We start from the raw sequence: 23,779 nt of genomic DNA on the forward strand, positions 1-23,779 counted from the left end.
ACAGTTCCTAGGGAACTTTCTAGTAGGGAGAGGGCTGGCTTGCCTCTCAGTGTTAATTTTTGGAGGTTCACGCCCAGCCTCAGTAATCAAGTTTCTTGCTGGGAGGCGGGACCAGCCCCATTTATAAACAGGGGGTGGAGCCGACGATAGCCAGGCAGTCGGGTCTGGAGATTCACCCTCCCTTTGTTTAATGTTTTCTTGTTTGCAGGTTAACCTTTTCTTCCTGTTACAGATAGGTAGCCGTGTTGGTCTGCCATAGTCAAAACAATTTTTTTTCTCCTTCCAGTAGCACCTTAAAGACCAACTAAGTTAGTTCTTGGTATGAGCTTTCGTGTATCTGAAGAAGTGTGCATGCAAACGAAAGCTAATACCAAGAACTAACTTAGTTGGTCTTTAAGGTGCTACTGGAAGGAAAATTTTTTGTTGTCTTTTCTTCCTGTTTAGCGGGCGCTGCTACGGTCTTTGACTGGTTGCTGTTGAAGGAACGAGAAGAAATTTTCCTGCACTGGCAGGTGTTGTCTTCCCCATAGCAATTCGTCACAGCTTTGGTGGTTATGGCCTTGGGTGGAATCCTTTAGTCTTTTCATCCCTATAATGGGGGGACGAGGCAGCGTGAAGTGGTGATTCACTCCCCTGTGGTGGTGATTCCAAGGTCCCCTCTTAAAAGGGGTTATATAATGGGTGTCACTGGCCATACGCTGAAAGGTTGTCAGTGAACTACCCTGCATACGGGGATATGGGCTGGGCCGCCTGCTACACTTACGTCTTGCAGAGCACCCCCATATCCCATTTACCCTGATGTGCCCCAGTTCCCCCGGCTGGGGGGCTGGGAGGGATACACGCCCAAGGCCGAAGCCAAGGTCTTCCTACATTCGGATGTTTAATAAAGTTGTGGCCTAATTTTAATTCCATAACGTTGTCAGAGTCTTTATTCCTTTCTTATGATTCTTGGGGGCTGGGGCTGTCGTGCCTGGTCACACAATGGCTTTGCAATATTTGCAATAACAATAGTATTGTTGTTGTTGCTATTTATTCAGTTTTATCTATTGGTTCCACACTTTCAACTCACAACTGTCTCGCATTAGCAGTTTCATTCTAAGGCCTGATCAGAAGTGGTGTTTTTTTTTTTTTTAAAAAAAATATAATCACCATTGACCACTTGGAAATTGCTGAGAGATACTTAATACTTAATGTTTGTATAACACTCTAAGTTTTCAAAGAGCTTCACATGGATTATCCAGTTGTAACAGCAATTTGGAGGGGGCAGGGGACAAGCCCTGGCTGTCTATATGCTACCAAGTCTGCTTCAAGGTCCTTGTATTTATGTCCAATCGAACTTGAAGCCAAGGTACACCTTTTGCTGTACAGACCTGCCCCCCTTTTTAAAGGATTCACCAGGTAGGTTCTTTTGATTGCATCATTTTTAGCTGGAGCCCACTATATGACAATGTAGGGGAGAGCCTTCTTGGTGATGGCACCCCATCACTAAGGTTTGTGGGCAAATTAAACATCAGCAGCTGTTTACTGAGCATTCGTTCTAATTTGGTTGGGGTGGGCATATACGACATTGGATGAAACAACTGCCATCCCACCTTTTCCACTGCAGTCTCCAATCACTTCCCTTCCTGCAAAAAGTTTAAGGATTAAAAAATAAATAAAAATGGAAGGGAAACACATTTGTTGCGCAAGAGCACCAAAGTGACTTTAATTGTGCAACCTGAATTTTCTAGCATGTGAATTTGTTTTATTTATTTCATAAAGTGCATGCATCATCCCCACAAAAGAGTGACAGTTTGGAAGCACCCTTAGTTATTTGAGCGGAATCTGATGCCAGGATTGATGTTTTTGGTCCTGCCTTTCCTGCCTCGTTTTTAGTAACAGCATTGCGAACAAGGTGTTTGCTACATATTGTTGACTCCAACACCCATCACCCTTGACCGCTGGTCAAGTTCCTTGGGGCTGATAGGAGTTGTAGTTGCTATATTTGCTACCCCTGCTATAAGGTAAGGAGACACTAAGTGAATAATATTTCTACATTATTTTCCATCCTTTTCTTTTAAGTTATTGCTCAGACATAATCTTCCTCTTCTCTAGTTTTGTGATCTCCAAAGAGCAAACACCAGCAAATATATGTAGAAGGTGAGTTATAAAAACTTACCTGATTTGTGCTCTCAAACAGTTTTGAAAGGAATGTAGAAATTGAAATAATGTTATTGCTCACATTTTAGACAGAAATGGCTTCAAATTTCTTACGTTTGTGTCATGCCTTTCTCATTTGAAATACTGCTGACAGGAAGATTAACACATTTTAAAACAGGAAATACCCTTACTTAGTAGTAAAGTTATGAAGGTAGTCAGGTAAGTACTGAGGTTCAAGCATATTTTTTTGTATGTGTCAGTGACTCCTAGCTGAAGACTTTATCTTGCATTTTATTCCATCAAGAACTGAAAATGACATTGGAAATTCCAAAGACACAATACTTTGCAATGTGGGTCACTGTCCAACCACCCTGATAAATCAACCAATGTCTCATATGTAGGTTCTCTGTTCAAAAAAACCAAGGCTTGTTTTTTGAATTATTATCACACTTATTTATACCCATTTCAGGATACAAATAATTTCTCTGTATTGCACAGAGCTTGATTTGCTGTTATAGGAATCTCATGGAAACATCAACCTCCACTGTGAGTGTAACAGACAACAGAGGAGAAAATCCATTTCACTCCACGCTAATGTAAACCTACACAATTCACATTTACCAAATCAAAATGCAGCAAGCCTTCAAAATTCACATATTAGTGGAAAGGTTGCATAAGACTGGTGAAACCTGCTTCAATAAATTATTGTTCAATTATTGTTGTTGCACTTTTATCCCACCCTTTTTTCCTAAAGGAACATGCTTTGTTGTATAAATATGAAATGCATTGTATTACAGGGAATTTGCTTTCAGAAATGTTTGTATTAGAATAAATGTGAAGTAAAATGCTGAGAATATTTTTATGAGAACTTTCCCCTTCCTCAGCTGCTTTGGAAATTTGTGACAAGCTGAATTTAAGACTGGAAAAGTGAGAAGCTGAGAGAAAGCAGAACTAGCAGAACCGCCATTCCTAGGTGCATCTAAATCAGTACATTAAGCAGGAAATAGTCTTCTGAAGACTTTCTGAAGACTTTCAATAAGGCCTTCAAAAATGCTGAAAAATTAAATGGACAGCATTCTGTGCCCAGCTTGCAATGGGAGCCATGCCTGGATGGCAATTCTAACTATCTTGTCAAGCGTGATTTGTTACACTCATTGTGAAGTACCAGATATTAAGGAAACAGTTTACAAGGTCTCAGTAATAAGCTGCTGAATGCCTAATGGAGATAAGAAGAGATATTTCATGCATTTTAATAGGCACAAATGTAAAACATACTAGACACCGAAAAGTCATTTTAATAGAAGATTTTTTGTTCTTGGTGGCGACACACAGTTCCAACAAGCTTTTTAATGCCATTACCTCTTCAGCAAACATATTTCCAATTGAGCTACTGATCTTATTTTCATAATGATAATGGAGAGTAACAGCTTAAAGAGCACAGGAACTAAGTGCCCGCTGGGATCTTTTTATCTGGGAAAAATTCATGAAGCAGGGAATGAATTCACATATAACAAACTGTTGATGGCAACACTGAACTTTTTTTCCGCTGTGCATGACTAATGCATATTTATTTCTATATGGAAATATATTCCATGCAAAAAAAACCCCCAAAAGAACTAATTAAAGTCAACCCCTAAAAAGCCTATACTCTGAAAATACAAGAAGTACCAACAGTGGAAGATTGGCAGATGGAGATGATGGATTTCTCGGAGCTAGCCGACCTGACCAGAAGAGTCCGCAACCAGAAGGAGGAAGAGTACCAGGAAGAATGGAAAAAAAATTAAAGACTACTTAGCCAAATATGTTAAGATAACTTAATTGAAAAAGCTTGCAAATACTAGATAGGCCTAGGATTTAAATATGCAATGTGATAAATTAATATGTTGAAATGCCAAATGGGAAAGTTAGAAAGATGTTAAGTGACTAAGTTAACTTTATGAGAATATTGGTTTTGGATAACCGTTAAAATGATATACACTGAAATTCAACCAAGGGGATATGAGGAAGTCGCGTAACAATCTTAATTAGTTACAATAAGGTTAGGATTTATGTTTGTTTGTTTATTTGTTTGTGTGTTTAAAAATTTTGTGGAAAACTAATAAATAAAATTGGAAAAAAAGCCTATACAGTGGTACCTCGGGTTACATACGCTTCAGGTTACATATGCTTTAGGTTACAGAGTCCGCTAAGCCAGAAATATTACCTCACGTTAAGAACTTTGCTTCAGGATGAGAACAGAAATCGTGCTCTGGCGGCACAGCAGCAGCAGGAGGCCTTATTAGCTAAAGTGGTGCTTCAGGTTAAGAACAATTTCAGGTTAAGAACGGACCTCCGGAACGAATTAAGTACTTAACCCGAGGTCCCACTGTACTCTGAGAGCAAAGTAGCAGCTAGGAAAGAGAATGTCTTATTGCATTCATGCTAACTGCCACAAATTAAATGGATGGAATAGTAGGCACAATCATGCATAAAGTTCCAAAGGAGATATCAACTGCTCATTCAGGGAATCTACTTGGTTTAAACCTTGTTTGCAAAGTAATCAGTATATAGTATATAAGACACCTCATGTCTGTGGCAAGCCATGACTCTCTCTTTCTCCCAAGAAAGCATGTGGATTCTCCAGAACACACAGTGCTTCTGATTCGGCAAACAAATACACAAGGAACACCCAAACTCTATGTAATTGAAATGATGACCAGACAAACTACTATGGATGGTACAGAGCAGGGGTGGGGAATCTCCAGCCCATGGCGAAACCAGCAAGACTCCCAATTTGGCCCACACGGCTTTTTCTCTCCAAACTATGTCTGATGTGGGCTTTGGGCCTGAGTTCCCCATGGGAAAGTAGGTTGCACAGCCAATCCCTGCAGACAGCAGCCTTGAAGGCATATAATGGCAGTACAGTCCATCGGCAGAAAACAGAAGGGAGCAATGACAGAAGCATAGCAGTTTTGGGTTTACTTACACTTCCTCCCAGGGAACATTTGTTAATTTGCAACAGCTGGTAGGAAAAGAAGCTTGAGAAAATGGAAGAGAAAATGGAAGAGAACGGATGCCAGGAAGGGTGGGGCTGATCAACGGAGGCATTAAAATTGAATAATAGAGAAGAAAGGGAGCAAGGAAAGGAGGCAGAGAGCTATCAGCCAAGAATTCTCAGTGATTATAGACTCTGAAATTACATCCGCAAGCTCCTTTATTACCCTTGGGTGCAGCTCATCAGGCCCTGGAGATTTGAATTCATTTAAAGTAGCTAGGTGTTCCCTATCCACCTCTTTTTCTATCTTGGGCCCGGCATCATTTAACCTGTTATTACTATATTGGGCATTGCTTTCCTTTTGGGAGAAGACAGAGGTGAAGTAGGTGCTGAGCATGTCTTCTCCATACAGAGGACCTATTGCTTGCTTGTTCTTCCTCTTGCTTCAAACATAGAAGAAATAACAATCATTGCTATCTTTAATCTGTTTTACAAGCCTGAGCTCAGTCTGAACTTTAGCCTTCCTGACCTTCTTCCTGAAACTGCTGGCTACCTATATATACTATTCCTTCGTACTTTGCCTTTTATTCCATTTATTATACATGCCCTTCTTGGCTCTCAGCTCATCTGTAAACCACGGTGGTTTATTTAGATGCCTCACACTTTTCTTTCTCATTGTAATTATTTGCATTTGTGCCTGCAGTATTTCAGCTCTATGAAACTCTCATTCATCTTGAACTCCTCTTTGACCATGAGATCTCATCCAGCAGCTCCTTAAGCTTTTTGACATCAGCATTTTTAAAGTCCAAAGTAGATGTCTGACTGCACTCAGCTGTCCCTTGCCTCTGTACCACAAAACCCAAGAGGACAAGATCACATCCTCAAAGTTTTGCAGTACTTCCACCTCATTTATCAGTACTCTCCTGTTGTTGTTTAGTCGTTTAGTCGTGTCCGACTCTTCGTGACCCCATGGACCAGAGCACGCCAGGCACCTCTGTCTTTCACTGCCTCCCGTAGTTTGGACAGACTCATGTTTGTAGCTTCGAGAACACTGTCCAACCATCTCGTCCTCTGTCGCCCCCTTCTCCTTGTGCCCTCCATCTTTCCCAGCATCATCACTCTCCTGTTAGTGAGGCCCAAGTCCAAGTTAGATTACCCCCTTGTTGCTTCTGCCAGCTTCTGGGAAATGAAACTGTCAATGAGGCTATTGAAGAATTTGTTGTACCTTACATTCTTGGCAGAGTTTCAGTTGCAGCAGATATCAGAGAAACTGAAGTCTCCCATGACTACAATATCTCTCCTTTTTAAATGTTTGGCAATCAGCTCTAGGAAGACATCACACAAGTCTTTGGTCAGGCATGGAGGTCTGTAGCAGAAACCTGCAGTAAGGTCACTTACTGATGATTTGAAAAATGCATGAGGCATAAAAAAATACCCATTTTGTCCTTTGTCATTTCACCTTTGCCCTAATGTATCCTCGTTCTTACTAATACAATCTTTCTTTTTTTCTTCCAATTAGCATAAGCTTAGATTTCAGGTCCCATAAATGCTCATTATGCAGTCATATTTTCTGTTGAAGCTTCTCGTGGAATTAATGGCCTTTAAAAAAGAGAATTAATCCAATAATTCTCTGACCCAATGTTCCACATGTCCCCTGATGTATCCCCAGAGGAAGAGGAAGAACCCTGTTCATTCTATTATTGGACATCTCCCTGTTACTGTAAACAAGTGCCTACAGAAAATGCATTCTGAAACTTTTTGTAATTTTGTAGAAGACAAATGGCATCTTTTCTCACCCTTGGAGAAAAGTTACATGTGCTCATCTACACCAATGAAGGTACAGGAACCTTCACTGCACCTGATGGGGTTTCCTTTCTTTGAAAAAGAGTGTTGGCAGACCTGAGAAAGCTCTTTGAATGTTCAACTTAATGCTCAAAGAGCACAAATGCAAGCTGTACTCCAGCTTATACCTTCCTGTCTCCCCAAGACTAAACAAAACCAAAACCACATCACCTTGGGGCAGTTCCAACACAGGTCAAAAGATCTCACTGGACCACCTAACCAATGTCTTATTTCCTGCCTGAGAATCATGAGTCTAGCCAATCATTGCCTGGCTGGGGAAAAAAAAGGTTGGTGTGTCATTTGACACTACAGCAGAGCTTTCCAAACTTTTCATGTTTTTAGACATCCATCATTTTGCAACACAGCAATTCAGTTTTACTAGCAAACTGGAGGTGGAACTAACCCCTTTCCAGTGTTTGTGTGACACACCCATACGTTGCAGCCAACACACCAATATGTCATGACACACAGTTTGGAAAGCTCTGCACTAGAGAATAAGAATGTTTTTATTTATATGCCACCCATCTGGCCGGGCTACCCCAGCCATTCTGGGTGGCTTCCAGCAAAATAAAAAACACAGATGGGCTGCATGTCAGAATTCTGCCATCTTTCTTGGGGTACACCAATAACTACTTTTTCATCCATTTCCACAAGGTTGAAATATTTTTGAGCTCTGGATGTTGGGAGTGGGGTAGCACCCCACACAGAGCTGTGAGATGCAAGAAGAAGAAGAAGAAGAAGAAGAAGAAGAAGAAGAAGAAGAAGAAGAAGGGCCTGCATCAGGTTGACTATGGTATGGTTTGATTATCAAGCTAGCAACAATTTGAACAGGTGTGCTTGGGTTTCCACCTCATTCCTATTCCATTTTGTAAGAAAGCAGCATCTCCTGCTAAATATTAAGTGTTCTTCACCTTTGGGTGTCTAGATAATAATTGTTGCTTTCCTTGAACCATTCATTCTTGCTTCTGTGCGGTCTTGAAAATGCATTCCATGTACACCAGCAGAATAAAACTATGCATGGGAGCATAGGAACATAAACAGTTGCCTCATACTGAATCAGACCATTCTTTACATTGACTAGCTGTGACTCCCAAGGAGCTTCAGGTAGAATCTGGAGATGTTGGAGACTGAACCTGGGCCCTTTGGCAGGCAAAGCAGATGCTCTGCCACTGAGCTACAGATGGTTTTTTATACCCGAGTAGAGATTTTATGAGGGACGCGGGTGGCGCTGTGGGCTAAACCACTGAGCCTAGGACTTGCCGATCAGAAGGTCGGCGGTTCGAATCCCCGAGATGGGGTGAGCTCCCGCTGCTCAGTCCCTGCTCCTGCCCACCTAGCAGTTCGAAAGCATGTCAAAGTGCAAGTAGATAAATAGGTACCACTCCGGCGGGAAGGTAAACGGCGTTTCCGTGTGCTGCTCTGGTTCGCCAGAAGCGGATTAGTCATGCTGGCCACATGACACAGAAGCTGAATGCCGGCTCCCTCGGCCAGTAAAGTGAGATGAGCACCACAACCCCAGAGTCGGCCACGACTGGACCTAATGGTCAGGGGTCCCTTTACCTTTACCTAGAGATTTTATGACCGTGTTTCTGGCAAAAAAAGGAGAGAAATCTACTGATCTTTGAACTTGGTTGGAATCCCCTTCCTTCTGTTCTCTCACTTTGATACCAATATCTGAGCAGTGGTAGCAAGATTTGAACTTGTAGCTTGCATGATCCTGAGCTGGTTTTAAGGATATGATCTTTTATGCTTATATCAGACACAACAGGAAAATCAAAACTGCAGCTTTTGAATATAGTAAAGGCCTGTAAGGTGCCCATATTACCAACCAAGCATGTAACCTAATTTGCTGCATTCTGAGGCTTTTTATTTACTGGGGGGGGGGGACAGATACTTTTATTCTGCCCAATCCATGCAGTAAATCCTATAAGGATAACACATGGATAATGTATTAGTCAATTTCATCATCAAATGAGATTTTGCAGTTTCCGCAGGAGGATGGATGGCAGTCTCTTATGTGCCCAGTGCATTACCGAAAGCTTGAGATATCAGGGAGATGAATGGTCTTTATTAAGTTTCTGCCTCTCTCAGTGATGCAAGCTGAGAAATGTGTTGCATCTGAACTGCGTGTTTGATCTTCCATCCACTTATCTTTCCCTAGCATTTGCCAATAAGATAATAGAAGTGGAAACTGCTTGGGTGGCCTGAGGATTGCAGAAATTCTTGCAAGTGAAAATTGCAAGTCACTTGCAAAGGGGCATGCCATATGAGCGAATCAGGCCTCCTCACAGCGCCTTCCCAATGCCCTGTTGCCATGGCCACTGCCTAGCCCTAGACCATACGACCAGCTGCAACTGGGCTGCAATTGGGGAGCTATGACTTGTGAAGCAAGACAGTAACCAAATTTTGCATGGAATGGCTGAGCCATTCCAAACTGCACCGATTTGGAAGGAAACAAACAAATGGCATTATCCATTTATAAATCTCAGCAAGTTTTGGTCGCTTGGAATTCCTGAGCCGGGTATCTTCTGCTAGTGAGTCAATAACAGTTGATTAAGCATGCAGGCCCTTTCAGCAATCTAGGAAATGGAGCATGGAGCAGACTCAAAGCACTGAAATCACTCTTGGGGAAACACTTCCACTGATCAGTGCTACTGTCTTGAAAGTGAAGAAATGGGTCCAGTAATTTCAAACACTGACATCTGGTACTGTTGATCAACATTGATGTGGCTCCCTCCATTGGTTAGGCCCTGGGTAATCCCCTACTCACCCAAGTAAAGTTCTGGCACCTATTTTTGGGCCTTCCCTTCCTTGCTTCCTTTTGTGGAGGGCAGAACTTCAGGTGTGCCATGCAGAATGGAAGAGGCATGAAAGGAAGGGCAACAGAAGATGCAGCTTGTCTTCTGCTTCAGTAGCCAACCTAAGAGCTAGGGTGATTTGATGGAGGGAGTGCTAGCTTTGGTTTGGCAGGACCTAGTTTTGACTCCCCTCTCAACCATCACACTCACTGGGTATCTTGGTATCACTGTTGGCCTCAACTGGCATTTCTGATGATAGGATGGTCTCCCTGAAGGAAAGGTGTGATAAAAATATAAGAGCAATAGCATAAAGGTATGGATAGAATCTCCTGGCTGCAACCTGGAAGACCTTATTGTCTATCTTCTCCGAAACCTCAGCTGAAATCAACCACTGCGTTCAGAAGGGGATAGAACACGTCATTATAACCAATCTCTAAATTAAGCCACCTGGGAGACTGATTTAGGGTTTCTCATGATGACATTTTAGCAGTGGCCTTTTCAGACTGACACGGCTGTGCTTACATGTAGATAAGATCACATTCCAAACAACACAAAAAAGTGAAAGATCAGAGTTTGACATTTATTGCTGGCCATTTGTCACTTTAAAAGTAGCACAAAAGTTGAAAAGCTTGACTGCTGTATAGAAAATAGACTCTCAGTTTCATGACAGTGATATATATCAAAATGCCTTGCTACGCACTATTAATCTCTCACAACTAAGAATGGGCATCGCTCCATACCAGTGGCCCCTTCAAGTTCTAACAAGCCAGCTGAAGAAGACTTGAGCCACATGAGAGAAACACATAGTATTATTCCAGTGGTGCAAGAAGCAGAGGAACTGCAGAAACTAATGCAACACTGCAGGAAGCACTCAAATTAGTAGCCTAAAGTGAATGCCCACCATTAGAAGCGACACAGTGCTGACATACAAATCAAGCACACATGAACGGAAGCATAACAAATGAAAAGAAAAACATGCAATGCTTCCTTCCATCACCCAAAAGTGCCTATTAAAAAAACAAAACAAAAACAGATCCAGTAATGAAGGGGGGGAAGCAGCAAAGTGGATGCAAAAAATATCTCTGAGTATCAGCTGAGGCCTACTGAGACCTGACAATTATGGAAGAGAGCTTTTCAGTCAGCGAGAGCCAGAGGAAGTGGGATAATAGGCAAAATATCTGCCTGTGTGCGCTTTTTAATTGAAAGTGCAATCTTCAAGTACAACCCATTAAGTATTGCTCCATTTCAAGTCCCATTAAAGAAAGGTAGCTGTAGAGGAGAGTAACGAACACATGGGTCGCTTGAGTACTGCTGTCCGCAGGGAAGGAAGTGATGGGAGAATGGAAAGGAAACAAAGAGGTTTGTTGCATAGAGGAAGAGGTGGGCGGATGTCGTGAGCCACCTTGGCTACATGTGCAGAAGGCCAGTCAAGGGAACAACGTCTGGCACTGAGTCATGCCTCAGTTCTAAGGTAGACCATTGAAAGGGAGGAGAACACGGCAGCATATGTGTTTTAAGGCCTGTAGTACAAATTGGCCTTGCATAACAACAGCAACAAAAGACTGCATTCCTTTCTTAAATTTCTTCCTTTGCCATATTTGTTCTCCCATCATCTTATAACAAGGGAGCTCTTTCCCGAAGAGAAGTGGGAGAGATTCTGTGGTTGCCATCAGGAGATGTTTGGTGTCACCTGCATTGCCCTGGGTAGTCCTAGGAGCCTTCATACGGGAGTTGCTTAATGGATACTTTGTCTTGATCTGTTTATTGGTTGTGTGCTTATTTAAATGTTTATATATGTTAAATGAACTGTAAATGGTTGAGTCATTGTCTTTTGCCAGTGTTACGTTGCACTGATACTGTATGTTTGATTATGCATTGTCATTGAATTACAGTATTTAGACTTTGATATTATTATTTTATGAACCGCTTTGAGCACAGATTTACTTGTGGAAAAATGGGGTATGTAAATAAATTGGCAACGGTAAAGACATTCAGCTGTATTCTCCAACGTGGCTTTCCAGTCTAAATGATTTTGGGGCTCTATTTTTTCTTGGAATAGTCATGTTCCCTTTACAGCTGGAAAGCATTTTCACAGAATTATTGCATACAATGTGATAGGCATGGATATAGTGAAGGAAAACCAACCTAAGAGCCACAGTGTAGGAGCAAATGTTTGCATTGTATTTTATTCCATTGGCTGATACATTACCCGCTTGAATCTCCATGACACACTCTGGTCCAGTCTTGCTGTTCCTTCTGTTAATTTTCTTTCAATGGCAGTTCCACTGCTCAGCCATGTTCCAGGTGATCCCATGTAGCTACTTCCATCTTGGTACCTGTAGTTCTATCTGGGTGTCCCTAAGCTACAGGAACATGGATTTAACTAGAAGGACCAATGTTGGGAATGCTATGAATGACTTCGGTGTATTCACAACAAAACTCCAACATTTGGTGCTGGAAATGGCCGTAATTATTTACGCCTTCTTGACAACTGGTGGCAGTGTTTACATGACCTGAGAAACACATAGTAATAGTCATTTACAGTAGATTTGTTTCCTGTCTTTAATGATGCTTGAGTGATAACCTGGTCACTGAAATTGTAGATTCCTAAGTATGCATTGCTTACCTAAAATTCAACATACTTAACTGAAGCAGACAGTCAGCATGGTTTTATCATAAGAGGAAATCTATGGTGGAGCTGAAATAAATGTATTCACCAGAATTCTGTATGTATACTGATCTCAAACAGTCTGTAGATATTCTTACAATATTTCCCGAAATATTCACTGGAGATTTGCTATCAACACTTGTCATACTAGTACATTTGATGACAGTATTTGATGCCTGACAGTACAAACAAAATGATATTTAGCATATGACAGCATACTGAAGATAAAATGCAATGGTATTTGGTATTTTATATTATTTGACAGCTGACTGTTTTTGATGCCTGCTAAAATGAAAACATTTAAGAGACGTCGGAAAGTTCTGAGGTAAAATGATTTTAATTCTGAATTTAAAACATTTCAAATTCGGGGTGGATTTCAAATATTTGCAAACGATCATTTCGGCTCCTGTTTATAATGATTTGCTTCTATCAAAACATGGAAAGAAGAAACTGCAAAGGAGTCTGAAATGAAGGTGTGGCAAAAGAGAAACCACTGCATGGAAACCAACCATGTCCCTTAGTTTGTTTTATGTCTGGGGACTCATGTTAACAGTTTCAGAGTTTTACCCAGATCATGTAGTTAACTTAACTGCAACTTACTTATGTTCACCTTTTGACTCAGTGCTCCAATCGTGGGACGAGAAAAGACACAACTGCCATAGCAGCCATGACTAAAACACACCATTGAAACCTTATTCTCCCCACCTTATATGCAGTTAAAAGATGAACGGCCAATGTGCGTGTAAATATGCTTGTTCCACACCTACCAGGCCTACAGATTCCTAGCATCCTTATTCCATAAATGAATAGAATGATTCATGTAGCGCACACAGAACATGAAAGCACTTTGCCACTTAAGTTCCAGCTCTTAAGCAAGGGCTGTATGCTACTAAGTCAGGTGCGGGGAACATCTGGCTCTCTAGGATTTGCTGAAATACAATTCCCATCATCCCTGGCAATTGTCCATACTTGCCAGGACTGCTGGAAGTTGTAGTTCACCAACAATTGGTGGTCAAAAAATTCCCCAACTAAGTCATATTCAGAATAAAGCCATTGAAAGTAAACACAGCTGAAGTCTGTTGTTTTCAATGGGTCTAACTCAGTATACGACTTTGCTGGATGTAACCCATATTACTGGTGTTCTTCGCGGTTGTTCTCCACAAATTTTTTTTGCTCACAGAAAGGCATTATGGGTATTCCATAGGAAATCTAAGTCTCCTATACCACCTGCCATGAGCTCCACAGAACAAATGCATTTCTCAGCAATAACAAAAGTCATTTATTGTGCTTGTGGTGAACTGTTGCTTTTCGTTATACCTGTGACTTTACGCTTGCATTGAGGTTTGTTTGCAATGCCAGAGACATATTTTTTTAAAAAAATATCAACAATATGCTCTTTTTCTCTTGAATGACTACGATTCTGACACAAATTTTGAAACCTTTCTTGCAGGAGGGCAATTTCTGATTTAAATAGTGTTTTCCACCTTCTTGGTACATCACTAATTAAATTGTCACTATCTAATTCTATGCTTCGGAAAATATTAAACATACTTTTTATACAATGCATGTCTTAGAATTGAATGTGAACTACAAGAATGCTTGAGATTGAGAACTGCGGTCAATATTTCAAGGATGATAATTAATAATACTTCTGTTCCCGCTAGTTATTTTTCTCCACTCTAGTTTCTATTTTGTTGTATCACATACAGAAAGACCTGTAATTCAGTTTGCCCCACTGAAAGAAGGCAACTGGGTGAAAGGCGCACATTTTTTTGTTGTTGTTTTGCGCTGCAAACAAGTAATCTCACATTCCAAGTGTTTCCAAACCAAACCAACCAACCTGAAACTAGAAAACCCAAAGAGAATGATGTTTTTGGCAGTAATCCATTAAATGTTCGCCTGCTGTCAAATGCAGCAAGTAAACACCATTGCAGTGAACTGGAATTGAATAGCAGTATGTTTCCTGATTGGAAATTCAAAACATGTTCCAGCCAAAGTTAACTACTTTTGAGCCCACTTACCTTCCATGGGAGAGCTAAGGTTATATTTAAGTCTCTCCCACGGAAATCAATGGGGAAAAGAAGCATTTAGCTTTGACTCAATCATGCCTCAGTCACTTGGTTTAAAACAAGGGCATGATAGCTACTTTTGTCACACAACGTCTGCAACATTTAACACTCTCTCCCCACACCTCTCCCCAACACAAAAGGAAAACTAGAACGTACTGTACTTACTATAGAAAGTTTGGGAGGTCCACAGACTCAAAATAAAATCACAGTCCACAATCCTCTTTCAGAACATAGCATCTTAATCCAAATAATATCAGAAAGGTTAAAAATTTATCAAGCATGATGTAAGACACATAGGAAAAAACCAATTCAGTCTAAGAGGTCTTATATATTTAGTGTGTAAAAGAAGCCATCACACAAATATAATCTTGCGGGACATAAAAAATATCATCGACTGCACACCCTCTTTATTTGGAATAGGGAGTTCAACTCTTGGTTTGTAAGAATATCAACAATGGAAGAAGATTGTGGGGGAAAACATTGCAAGTGGTGGCAGTGGCAAAAATCTTCCAAGGAGATACATATGCAGAGGCTGATGTGGTCAGGGGTTCTTATATTCTTTCCAATGATCAAGATAATATTCCTTGGATTTCCCATAGCAGAAGTAGAGCATGCCATGCCACAGAAAGAGAAGGAGGCTGTCTTTCGTACATGGAGCTCAGTGGGCGCATTATTCTCCCGCAAGCACATCAGGATAATGAGGGATCCAAAAAGCATGGCCTGTGAGGAACGGGCAAAAGCCTAGCCTGAGGAAGAGACAGTTAAGCAGGGAATTAATGCTGTCTTCAAATATCTGAAGGGGTGTCTAGAAGATGATGGGACAGGCTTGCCCTCTGTTGCTCCGGAGGGCAGGACCAGAACCACATGTGGAAATTGAAAGGAAGCAGGTTATAGCTTAAAAACGGGGAGAAAATTCCCAATGGTGAAAGCCCTTCAACAATGGAACAATTTGCTTCAGAAGCTTCCTGGCTGGAGGCTGGAGGCACTTAAAAGTATAGGCTGGGTAGCCATGTACATACAAAGCTACTGAAGTGGCAGATTATTGCTTTGGATCAGATTACTTTGAAAGTCCTTTCTGGTTCAAAAATGCTATGATTCTAACTAAGGAAGAGAGATGAAACTTTGAAAGTTGATTCTTGTTACTTTAAATTAGTGATTCTTATTGTAACGTGTAATGCATGTATATTGGGGTGGTATAGGCATGTAAAAATAATTAAATGGATTTTTAAAGGTGGTAGAATTTATTTATTTTTTAAAAAAATGATTTTAAAGAGCATTTCAAGTAGAGAAACATATTTTGTCAGGGACAGTGATAGCTTCTTGCCTTCTGATTTATTTATTGTTATTATTTACCATTGCCCATGACTAGTGAACTTGCTATGCTCAAAATGCATCAGGTGCAATAGCAGTTTGAAATACTTCTGTAAATCAATCAGCCATTTTTTCTCACCACTGTTTGAGGTTCACCTCATTGTTTGCTGGACTGAAGATGGGCCCTGCCCTCCTTCCTAAATCCTTTCATGGGTGGGCAAACAAAGGCCCGGGGGCTGGATCCAGCCCAATCGCCTTCTAAATCCGGTCCGCGGACAGTCCAGGAATCAGCGTGTTTTTATATGAGTAGAATGTGTCCTTTTATTTAAAATGCATCTCTGGGTTATTTGTGGGGCCTGCCTGGTTTTTTAAAAGAGTAGCATGTGTGCTTTTATTTAAAATGCATCTCTGGGTTATTTGTGGGGCATAAGAATTCGTCCATTTATTTTATTTTTCCAAAATATAGTCCCGCCCCCCACAAAGTCTGAGGGACAGTGGACTGGCACCCTACTGAAAAAGTTTGCTGACCCCTGCGACCTTGATGCTACTGATAGTTGGGATTATGCATTGAACAACCAGCCTTAAACCCGCCGCCTTAAATTAACAAAGGCTGTGGACAAAAGCTACTGGTGTGAACTTCAATCAATAGATCAATCTGCTAAAGTTCTACCTGGCTTTTCTTGTTGTTCAATGCTGCATAAACAGATTTTGATATATCACACTGTGAAAGTTCATTTCAATATGTATATATTTGGAGGGCTGGGGGGGTGGGAACCCGTGTACAATGCAATCCAATACATATCCACTCGGAAGTAAGTTCCACTGAGCTCAGTGGAATTTACTCCCAGCGTACAAAACTGCAGAGTTATGGAGCAATCATAACTTCCAACTGGAAAAAGAAGTGGGACTGACAGGGCCGGCCCAAGATGTTTTGGCATCTGAGGCGAACCACAAAATGGTGCTGCTGCAGCTGCTGCTAGGGAAGAAAGGGTGAGTGAAGATACCTTACAAATGTATAAAGTACTTCCTTTCGCCTTCTAGATTGCTGTTTCTTCTCTATGATTGTGGCCTCTTCAATCCTCCCACTGCACAACAACAAGCAGAACCAGACATAGGTGCCATCTTGTGCCGAATGTTGTGGGTTCCCGCAACCAAGGGCTTCAACTTTGCCCACTGACTTTGTGGCACCCAGCACCCACAGCCTCCCGGATTTGGCTCCAGTGGAACCAGGACTACATTCACAGTCAAGTTCTGTTGTGTGTGTTCTGTTGTTTTTTATTATGTGTTTCTAATTTGTTTGAGAAAATTTCAATATAAATCTTTTTTTAAAAAAACAAAAAGGCAGATAATTCTTCAGTAATTGAGAAATATTAGGGGTAGACAGTCATCCTTTCCTCACACACAAGACATATTTAGTCTTACTGGAACACAGGGGCAGAACTTCCACAATTGCTTTGATTTTTAGGGAAATTGAAGGATGCTCTGCAGATGACGGAAGACTCTGTGGCATTACTATGCCTGATTCTTTAAACTGTCCTTGAAACTCCTTAGATGTTTGGCCTGAAATTTCAGGGGGTGGGGTGGGGATGGGGACAAGGCAACTCTAGGGCAGGCAAGGCAAGCCATGTGCGATGATTTCTTTTCACACCCATGGAATTTGCTACGTCTTTTTCAAATGCAAGTCATTTTAAGTATGCAAACAAAAACAAAAAAAAGGATGCACACCATGTCTTAATCTAAAGTTTGTGAATATTGCATAAATGGAGGAACAATAAGTTTAAAAATTTTGAATAGGCACTTACTGGAATTACAGTTAATCCTGATACAGTCTAGATGGGGAAGAATAGATGAGAAATGAAAATTTATCCTTCAAAGTAATAGCTGCAGACATCCAATAAAATCACAGTCCACCCTTCCGGGGACAGACACATGCAAACATGGCCACTGCGTGTTCAGATTCTTTCGGTATTGCCATAGAACGCAGATATATGGTGATAAAAAACTTTATAAATAGAAGTGAGTAGAAATAGAGGATAAAAAAAATATGGCCAATTTCAAACAAAGCTACATGGTGACAAATCTAAGTGGGGAATAAAGGCTTGTGGAGAAACTGGTCCAGATACTGGATTTAAGCTGGCTGCCACTTTCTCCCCCATATATGAAAGAACAGATTAATCTTCTCAATTTTAATTTAAAAAATAATAAAAGTGCTCCGTCACAATGGGGAATAGTACAAGCCAAGCCAATAATCACACATTCTGGATCACAGTTAATACCTCAAAGGAAGATGCAACTTTAAAAGCTTAAAATTGTAATTGTAATATTCCAACCACCTTAGATGGTCTCTCAGTCCTCGGAAATACCCTTAGCTTTTTACTGAAGTCGTTCAGTAAACATAGGAAAAGTGACTTCACCATCTTCTCCAGAAATCTCTTATTAGATTAAAGCGAAGCAATATTATAATTTGCTCTTTGACTTTTGAGAGGATGCTTTTCGACATCTTCTCTCTTGCGAGCGTTAGCAAATTTATTTCCGCCTTCGTGGTGAATAACAGGCGGGGCAATGCTTTTATTTTATTCATAATGTAAGGGGAATGTGCACTTTGTATGGGCAAATTGAAGCACCCTTCTCAAATTAGCAGCATACTCATTCGTTCCTCTACATGGTCTTTGAGGATCATCAATATTATTGCTTTTATTTCTTAAAAAAATAACAACCTAGATTTTGTTTCCATGTAGCTGAGTTTGTCATGTGTCGTCAACCGCATCAGAAAAGTGGTGGCAAACAGCCAAGGCACATCACCTACATGCCTCTGTCTACAGAAAGCTTTCTTAGAAGAGCCCTCTCCTGGCCACTATCCTACAACCATCATGACTATTAAAATAATGCATCGGCTTGCAGGAACTCCAAAATGTCACTAGAGGGCTCTATCTGAAGCTAAAGAAAAGTGTCCTTGTTTGATCTCCCTATTGCAGAATCGAATTAATATAATAAAAAATTCAATTACCTAGCTTTCCTATGCAAAAGAAAGGATTTTGAATATATCACTCTGCCTTGCTAGCTTTCGCAATTTTGTTTTGTTTTAAACGCTGTACAAAAAGTCCTGAAAATAATCTCTCTCAAGCACACACAAAAAGGAAGTCATTCTGGTAAACTTGCATTTGGTTCATCAGTGAATAAAGCAACGGTCAATTATTTCTAAATGCTATAAAAAAACACCTAGGAAAGCATGATATTATTTCTGCAGGAGAGCTTATGTGGTTTGTGTTCACATGGCTGTTTGCTGAGGGCCGCAGACTTTGGGCATTGAAGGGTCGTGTTATTTGTGACACACACACACAAGATCACTATGAAGTTGTAGCGGGGAGAGTTCTAAAAAAAAATAAAATCAAATCAAAGGAGGGAAGGAGATGGATTTGAAAGTATGTAATGCCAGGCTGCTCTATAGAGAAGACCAGAAACAAACAAAAATGTGGCCTGCAATCAGGTATTTCTTGCTTGCGTATATTTTATGTGTTCTAACATATTAAGCCAAAATCAAGTACAACATACTGGAAAGGGCTAAATAGCTTGCTGGTTTTTAACAGAGTAGGTTCTGATTATATGTTGGGGCAAACTGAGTTCGCATGAGCAAACTGTTCAGGACAACAGTGTGATTTTGGGCTGTGCACACATCACCGGCTTAAAACGCAGCAAGTTTGTTTTCCCTATAGCTGAGCTTCAAATCACATTTGCAAGACACTGTACACATCATTATGGCCAGATGTGTTCGGAAGTTGCTCGCTGTGTGTCGACTCCAGGATCCTCTTTTTGTGTGTGCATTTCCCCACTCATGTGTGTGTATGTGTGATATGGGCTAGTGTGCTAATAACTCAATTTCGCCTTTCTAGAGCTTCTTTTCAGAAGGAATAGAAAAATCTGAAGCTGTGTCACATTGGTATAAGGCTACAGTCTCTTGTAAAGGAAGACCCCCAGGTTGTGGGTTGTTCATCCTGGCATTTCCTTTTGCAATGAAAGATTCCCAGGCTGTGTGTCTCAGGCTTCATTAACCTGGCGCACACAGCTTGGCTGTTGTTGAAAGTTCACTATCCAGTTCCAAACCGGCTTGTAAAAAGGGCGTGGAGATCTTCACATTCCTTCTGTTCTCAAATTGGATTAAAGCAGGTCTGGGGTGGGGGAAGCTAATCAAAACACAGTACCTCTCAAGAAACTGCAGGGCAGATGTGAATTGTGGCTAACACCATGTGTACACGGCTTTACAAACCAGCAGTGTGAACGCATTGGATGCAGAGTCAACCGGAGTGTGTACACAGCCTCAGAGTACCAAATGTACATGAGTGCCACTTATCATGAAAAGAACAGAATTGCAGCTCTGACTTTAAACTGCTTGTGTGCATGGACTGCCTGGTTGGGGCAGGGGAGCTTTTCGCAGTTGCCACCCTGCACCCCCTTGGCATCAGAAGAACTGACTCTCTGGGAACCCAAATCCAGTGCTCCACAGAAGCTGCATGAAACATTGCGCAAGAAGCTTGCATGCGCAATGCAGACACACCAACAGAGCTTCCCCAGCACACAGGAGCATGTGTTTTGGACTAGGATTTATTTGTGTAAAGCAGCAATATGGGAAATCCTGGGCTGAGAAACCCACCTTGTTGGGTAAGATGCTAACAAAACAAAAACAGGTTGCCTGCTAATGCTGGTGGTCTTCTCTTTTTAGAACAGACTGCGGTTCAGAATTAATAATGGTGGGTTATGGTGGAGTGTGTAAAGATGAAATTAAACTCAACGAATAATGAACTTATGTATGTTGCAAATATATGTATATGCATGAGAACTGCATATATATATTTCTGTTTCATTTGATTTTTCAGTGGCCAACAGGCTGTTGAATAGGTGTTTGCAGGCAAAGACGCACACCAAAAAAGGATGTTTGAGATGTTAACTTCAGGGTGGGAGTCGGGGAGGGACGTTACCTAGGTTGACTGTTAGTTTAACTCGTCCTGCATCCAGTTCCAAACGCAGCGTGTCAGCAGATTCCCTCGAAGTGGTGGCCATGAGAATGCCGTAAGCTCTCTGAGACCTGAACCGCAAGGACACGTCTTCTGCCTCGGTGTGCATCACCACGGGGAGTTGTATTTTCATAAACATGCTTCCGTCGTAGCTTAAAACGGTTGCCTCTGAAAACGGACAAGAGGGAAGATTGTGAAGGAATTACAAGCTTGTGTTTCTGCATGCAAGCGAATGCCATGAGTCGCATCGTCCAAAAAACTGCTGAGTCAAGCAGGGCCAGCCCAAGACATTTTGGCACCTGAGGTATTAAGTTGTGAGTGGACATAGCAGATGACACAGAGATTTCTCCAAGTGGTTCTTTATAGTAAGCTGGAACTGAACTGAACTGCAAACAGCTCAGCTGGCCTGCTTTTATAAGCAGCCGGCTGTCAACATGGTAACAACAACAACCCAGGCTAAATTAACTTATGTGGACCTGAGTGAAAACTATATACACAATACCTGCCCCGGTGGCCAGGGTGAGAACTTCAAAACATAACATGAGGCACTCCTCCCTCCCTGCCAGGGAAGAAGGGGTGAGTGAAGATCAACACCAGGAACAAGGACAGAATACACACCAGGAAGTAGGGTGGGAGGGTACCAGCAGTGCCTCCTATTCACCAAGAGGCCACTGTAGAAGCATTGGGAGGGTTGCAGAGGAAACAAAAGATCCAGACTCCAAGGAAAACATGGCGGCGGCAGCAGCAGGCAATGCATTCCTCGGAGGTTGGATCTGTTACCCCTGTGGATTCTGCTGCCCAAGACGAGCACTGTACCACATTGCATCTTATAGTATAGGACAGGGTTCCTCAACCTCAGCCCTCCAGATGTTTTGAGACTACAGTTCCCATCATCTCTGACCACTGGTCCTGCTAGCTAGGGATCATGGGAGTTGTAGGCCAAAAACATCTGGAGGGCTGAGGAAGCCTGGTGTAGGACAAGTAAGGTAAAGGTAAAGGACCCCTGGACAGTTAAGTCCAGTCAAAGGCAACTATGCGGTTGCGGTGCTCATCTCACTTTCAGGCCGAGGGAGCCGGTGTTTGTCTACAGACAGCTTTCCGGGTCAGGTGGCCAGCATGACTAAACCGCTTCTGGTGAAACAGAACACCGTGATGGAAACCAGAGTGCACGGACACGCTATTTACCTTCCCCACTACAGTGGTACCTATTTATCTACTTGCACTGGTTGGCAGGAGCTGGGACAGAGCAACAGGAGCTCACTCTGTTGTGGGGATTAAAAATGCCAATCTTCCGATCGGCAAGCCCAAGAGGCTCAGTGGTTTAGACCACAGCGTCACCCACGTCCCTTGTAGGACAAGTATTGTATTGCAGTACGGCCACTGAAGCTGGGACAACACAATACATTGTCGGACATTTTGGTGCAGCAGTTGTTGAACTTCTGAACATTTATTTCTTGGGGTAGCATCTCTTCTGATTGGGTTGCCTATTGCGGAACGTACATTAGAAGCATTTTTGTTCTTTTTTTTCTACCCTCCCCTGCAGTCTGGTTACTGTTCCAAGGAGACTGGTATACACTAAACACCGCTGGAGCAGAAGTTTATGCTCCAAACAACTGGAAGAAATGCTTAATAATACGCTGCTCATTAAGCAGAATCACGGCCTCTAGGGCAAGGAATTATACTATTGTTTCTGCACTGGGAATGCAACCGTGCACAGAGAGGAAATGGCTTTATTAAACAGCACCAGGGGGCAGCTGTATCTAGGGGGCTGCAGGATGGGGCAGGTGGAGAGAGCCAGGACAATAAGTTTTGGGGCGGTCCCTCTGAAAAGTAAATACCGGTAATAAAGGGGTTACCCAGCAGTTGGTGTGAAATGGAGAAATTTATTGCTAGTGCATGGAAGAACATAAACAAGCAATACCCACAATCCTGTGCATTTCTGTACAACATTAAATTCACCAATTGTCCAGGATGACCTAGAAGGCTCTCTCTCTCACACACACAAAAACCCTCCTGGTTTTGCTGTTTTGCAAAGTTTGTCACGTCAGGCCCCTTGGAACACACACAAGGGGAAGGGCCATAGCTCAGTGGGAGAGCATCTGTTTTGCAAGCAAAACATTCCATGCCCACTCCCTTGTGCAAAGAATCCTGCCTGAAATCCTTGAGAGTCACGGCCGGCCAGTGTGGGCAAAACTAATCTAGATGGAACAATGAGCTAACTCAGTATAAGGCTATGGGTGCTGGATTGCAGGCCCCTACTGAGATCTAATTCTGTGCAGTGGGGGTTGCTGCCTAAAGCTTTGGGATCAGCTTTAATTGATGAAGGCATGTTTTAATAATAATAAGGCTATTGTCCAATGGGAAATGGGAAGCAAAACATAATCACAGTCTGTCGTAACAATGAATGATCGTTCTTGCTTACTAACAATATAAGGCACGTTCTATCACCCAATTTAACACTTTAAGATTACCCAGAAGAGTTTGTGTACGTTGACTTAATCAGTGCTTTTTTGGAGGGGGGTACTCACCATGAAGTTGTTAAAGAAAGTGCCACACTTTTAACATTTGGAAAAGGAAAAAAGCGCCAGTACTGCGTATCGTTGAGTACCCCCGGAAAAAAAACAACACTTAATCCTTAAGGTAAAGGTAAAGGGACCCCTGACCATTAGGTCCAGTCGTGGCCGACTCTGGGGTTGCGGCGCTCATCTTGCTTTATTGGCCGAGGGAACCGGCATACAGCTTCCGGGTCATGTGGCCAGCATGACTAAGCCGCTTCTGGCGAACCAGAGCAGTGCACGGAAACGCCGTTTACCTTCCCACCAGAGTGGTACCTATTTATCTACTTGTACTTTGATGTGCTTTCGAACTGCTAGGTTGGCAGGAGCAGGGACCGAGCGACGGGAGCTCACCCTGTCGCAGGGATTTGAACTGCCGACCTTCTGATCGGCAAGTCCTAGGCTCTCTGGTTT

At 41.9% G+C, this 23,779-nt stretch overlaps 1 protein-coding gene across 27 annotated transcripts in view; it reads right to left on the bottom strand.

Moving 5' to 3' along the window:
* The window catches only part of NRXN1 (neurexin 1), a 976,383-nt gene that overhangs the window by 487,080 nt on the left and 465,524 nt on the right, over positions 1–23,779 (bottom strand). For 18 of the 27 annotated variants that reach the window (XM_053383596.1, XM_053383588.1, XM_053383593.1 and 15 more), the window contains 2 exons: positions 20,775–20,978; positions 17,604–17,630 (listed from right to left, as the gene is read on the bottom strand). In XM_053383596.1, coding sequence (XP_053239571.1) covers positions 17,604–17,630; positions 20,775–20,978 — 231 coding nt within the window. The remainder of the gene's footprint in view (positions 1–17,603; positions 17,631–20,774; positions 20,979–23,779) is intronic. The other 9 variants (XM_053383600.1, XM_053383591.1, XM_053383585.1 and 6 more) reach the window with 1 other exon arrangement.

The sequence above is a fragment of the Podarcis raffonei genome, chromosome 3, assembly GCF_027172205.1.
Source record: "Podarcis raffonei isolate rPodRaf1 chromosome 3, rPodRaf1.pri, whole genome shotgun sequence".
In the NCBI taxonomy this organism is placed as follows: Eukaryota; Metazoa; Chordata; class Lepidosauria; order Squamata; family Lacertidae; genus Podarcis; species Podarcis raffonei.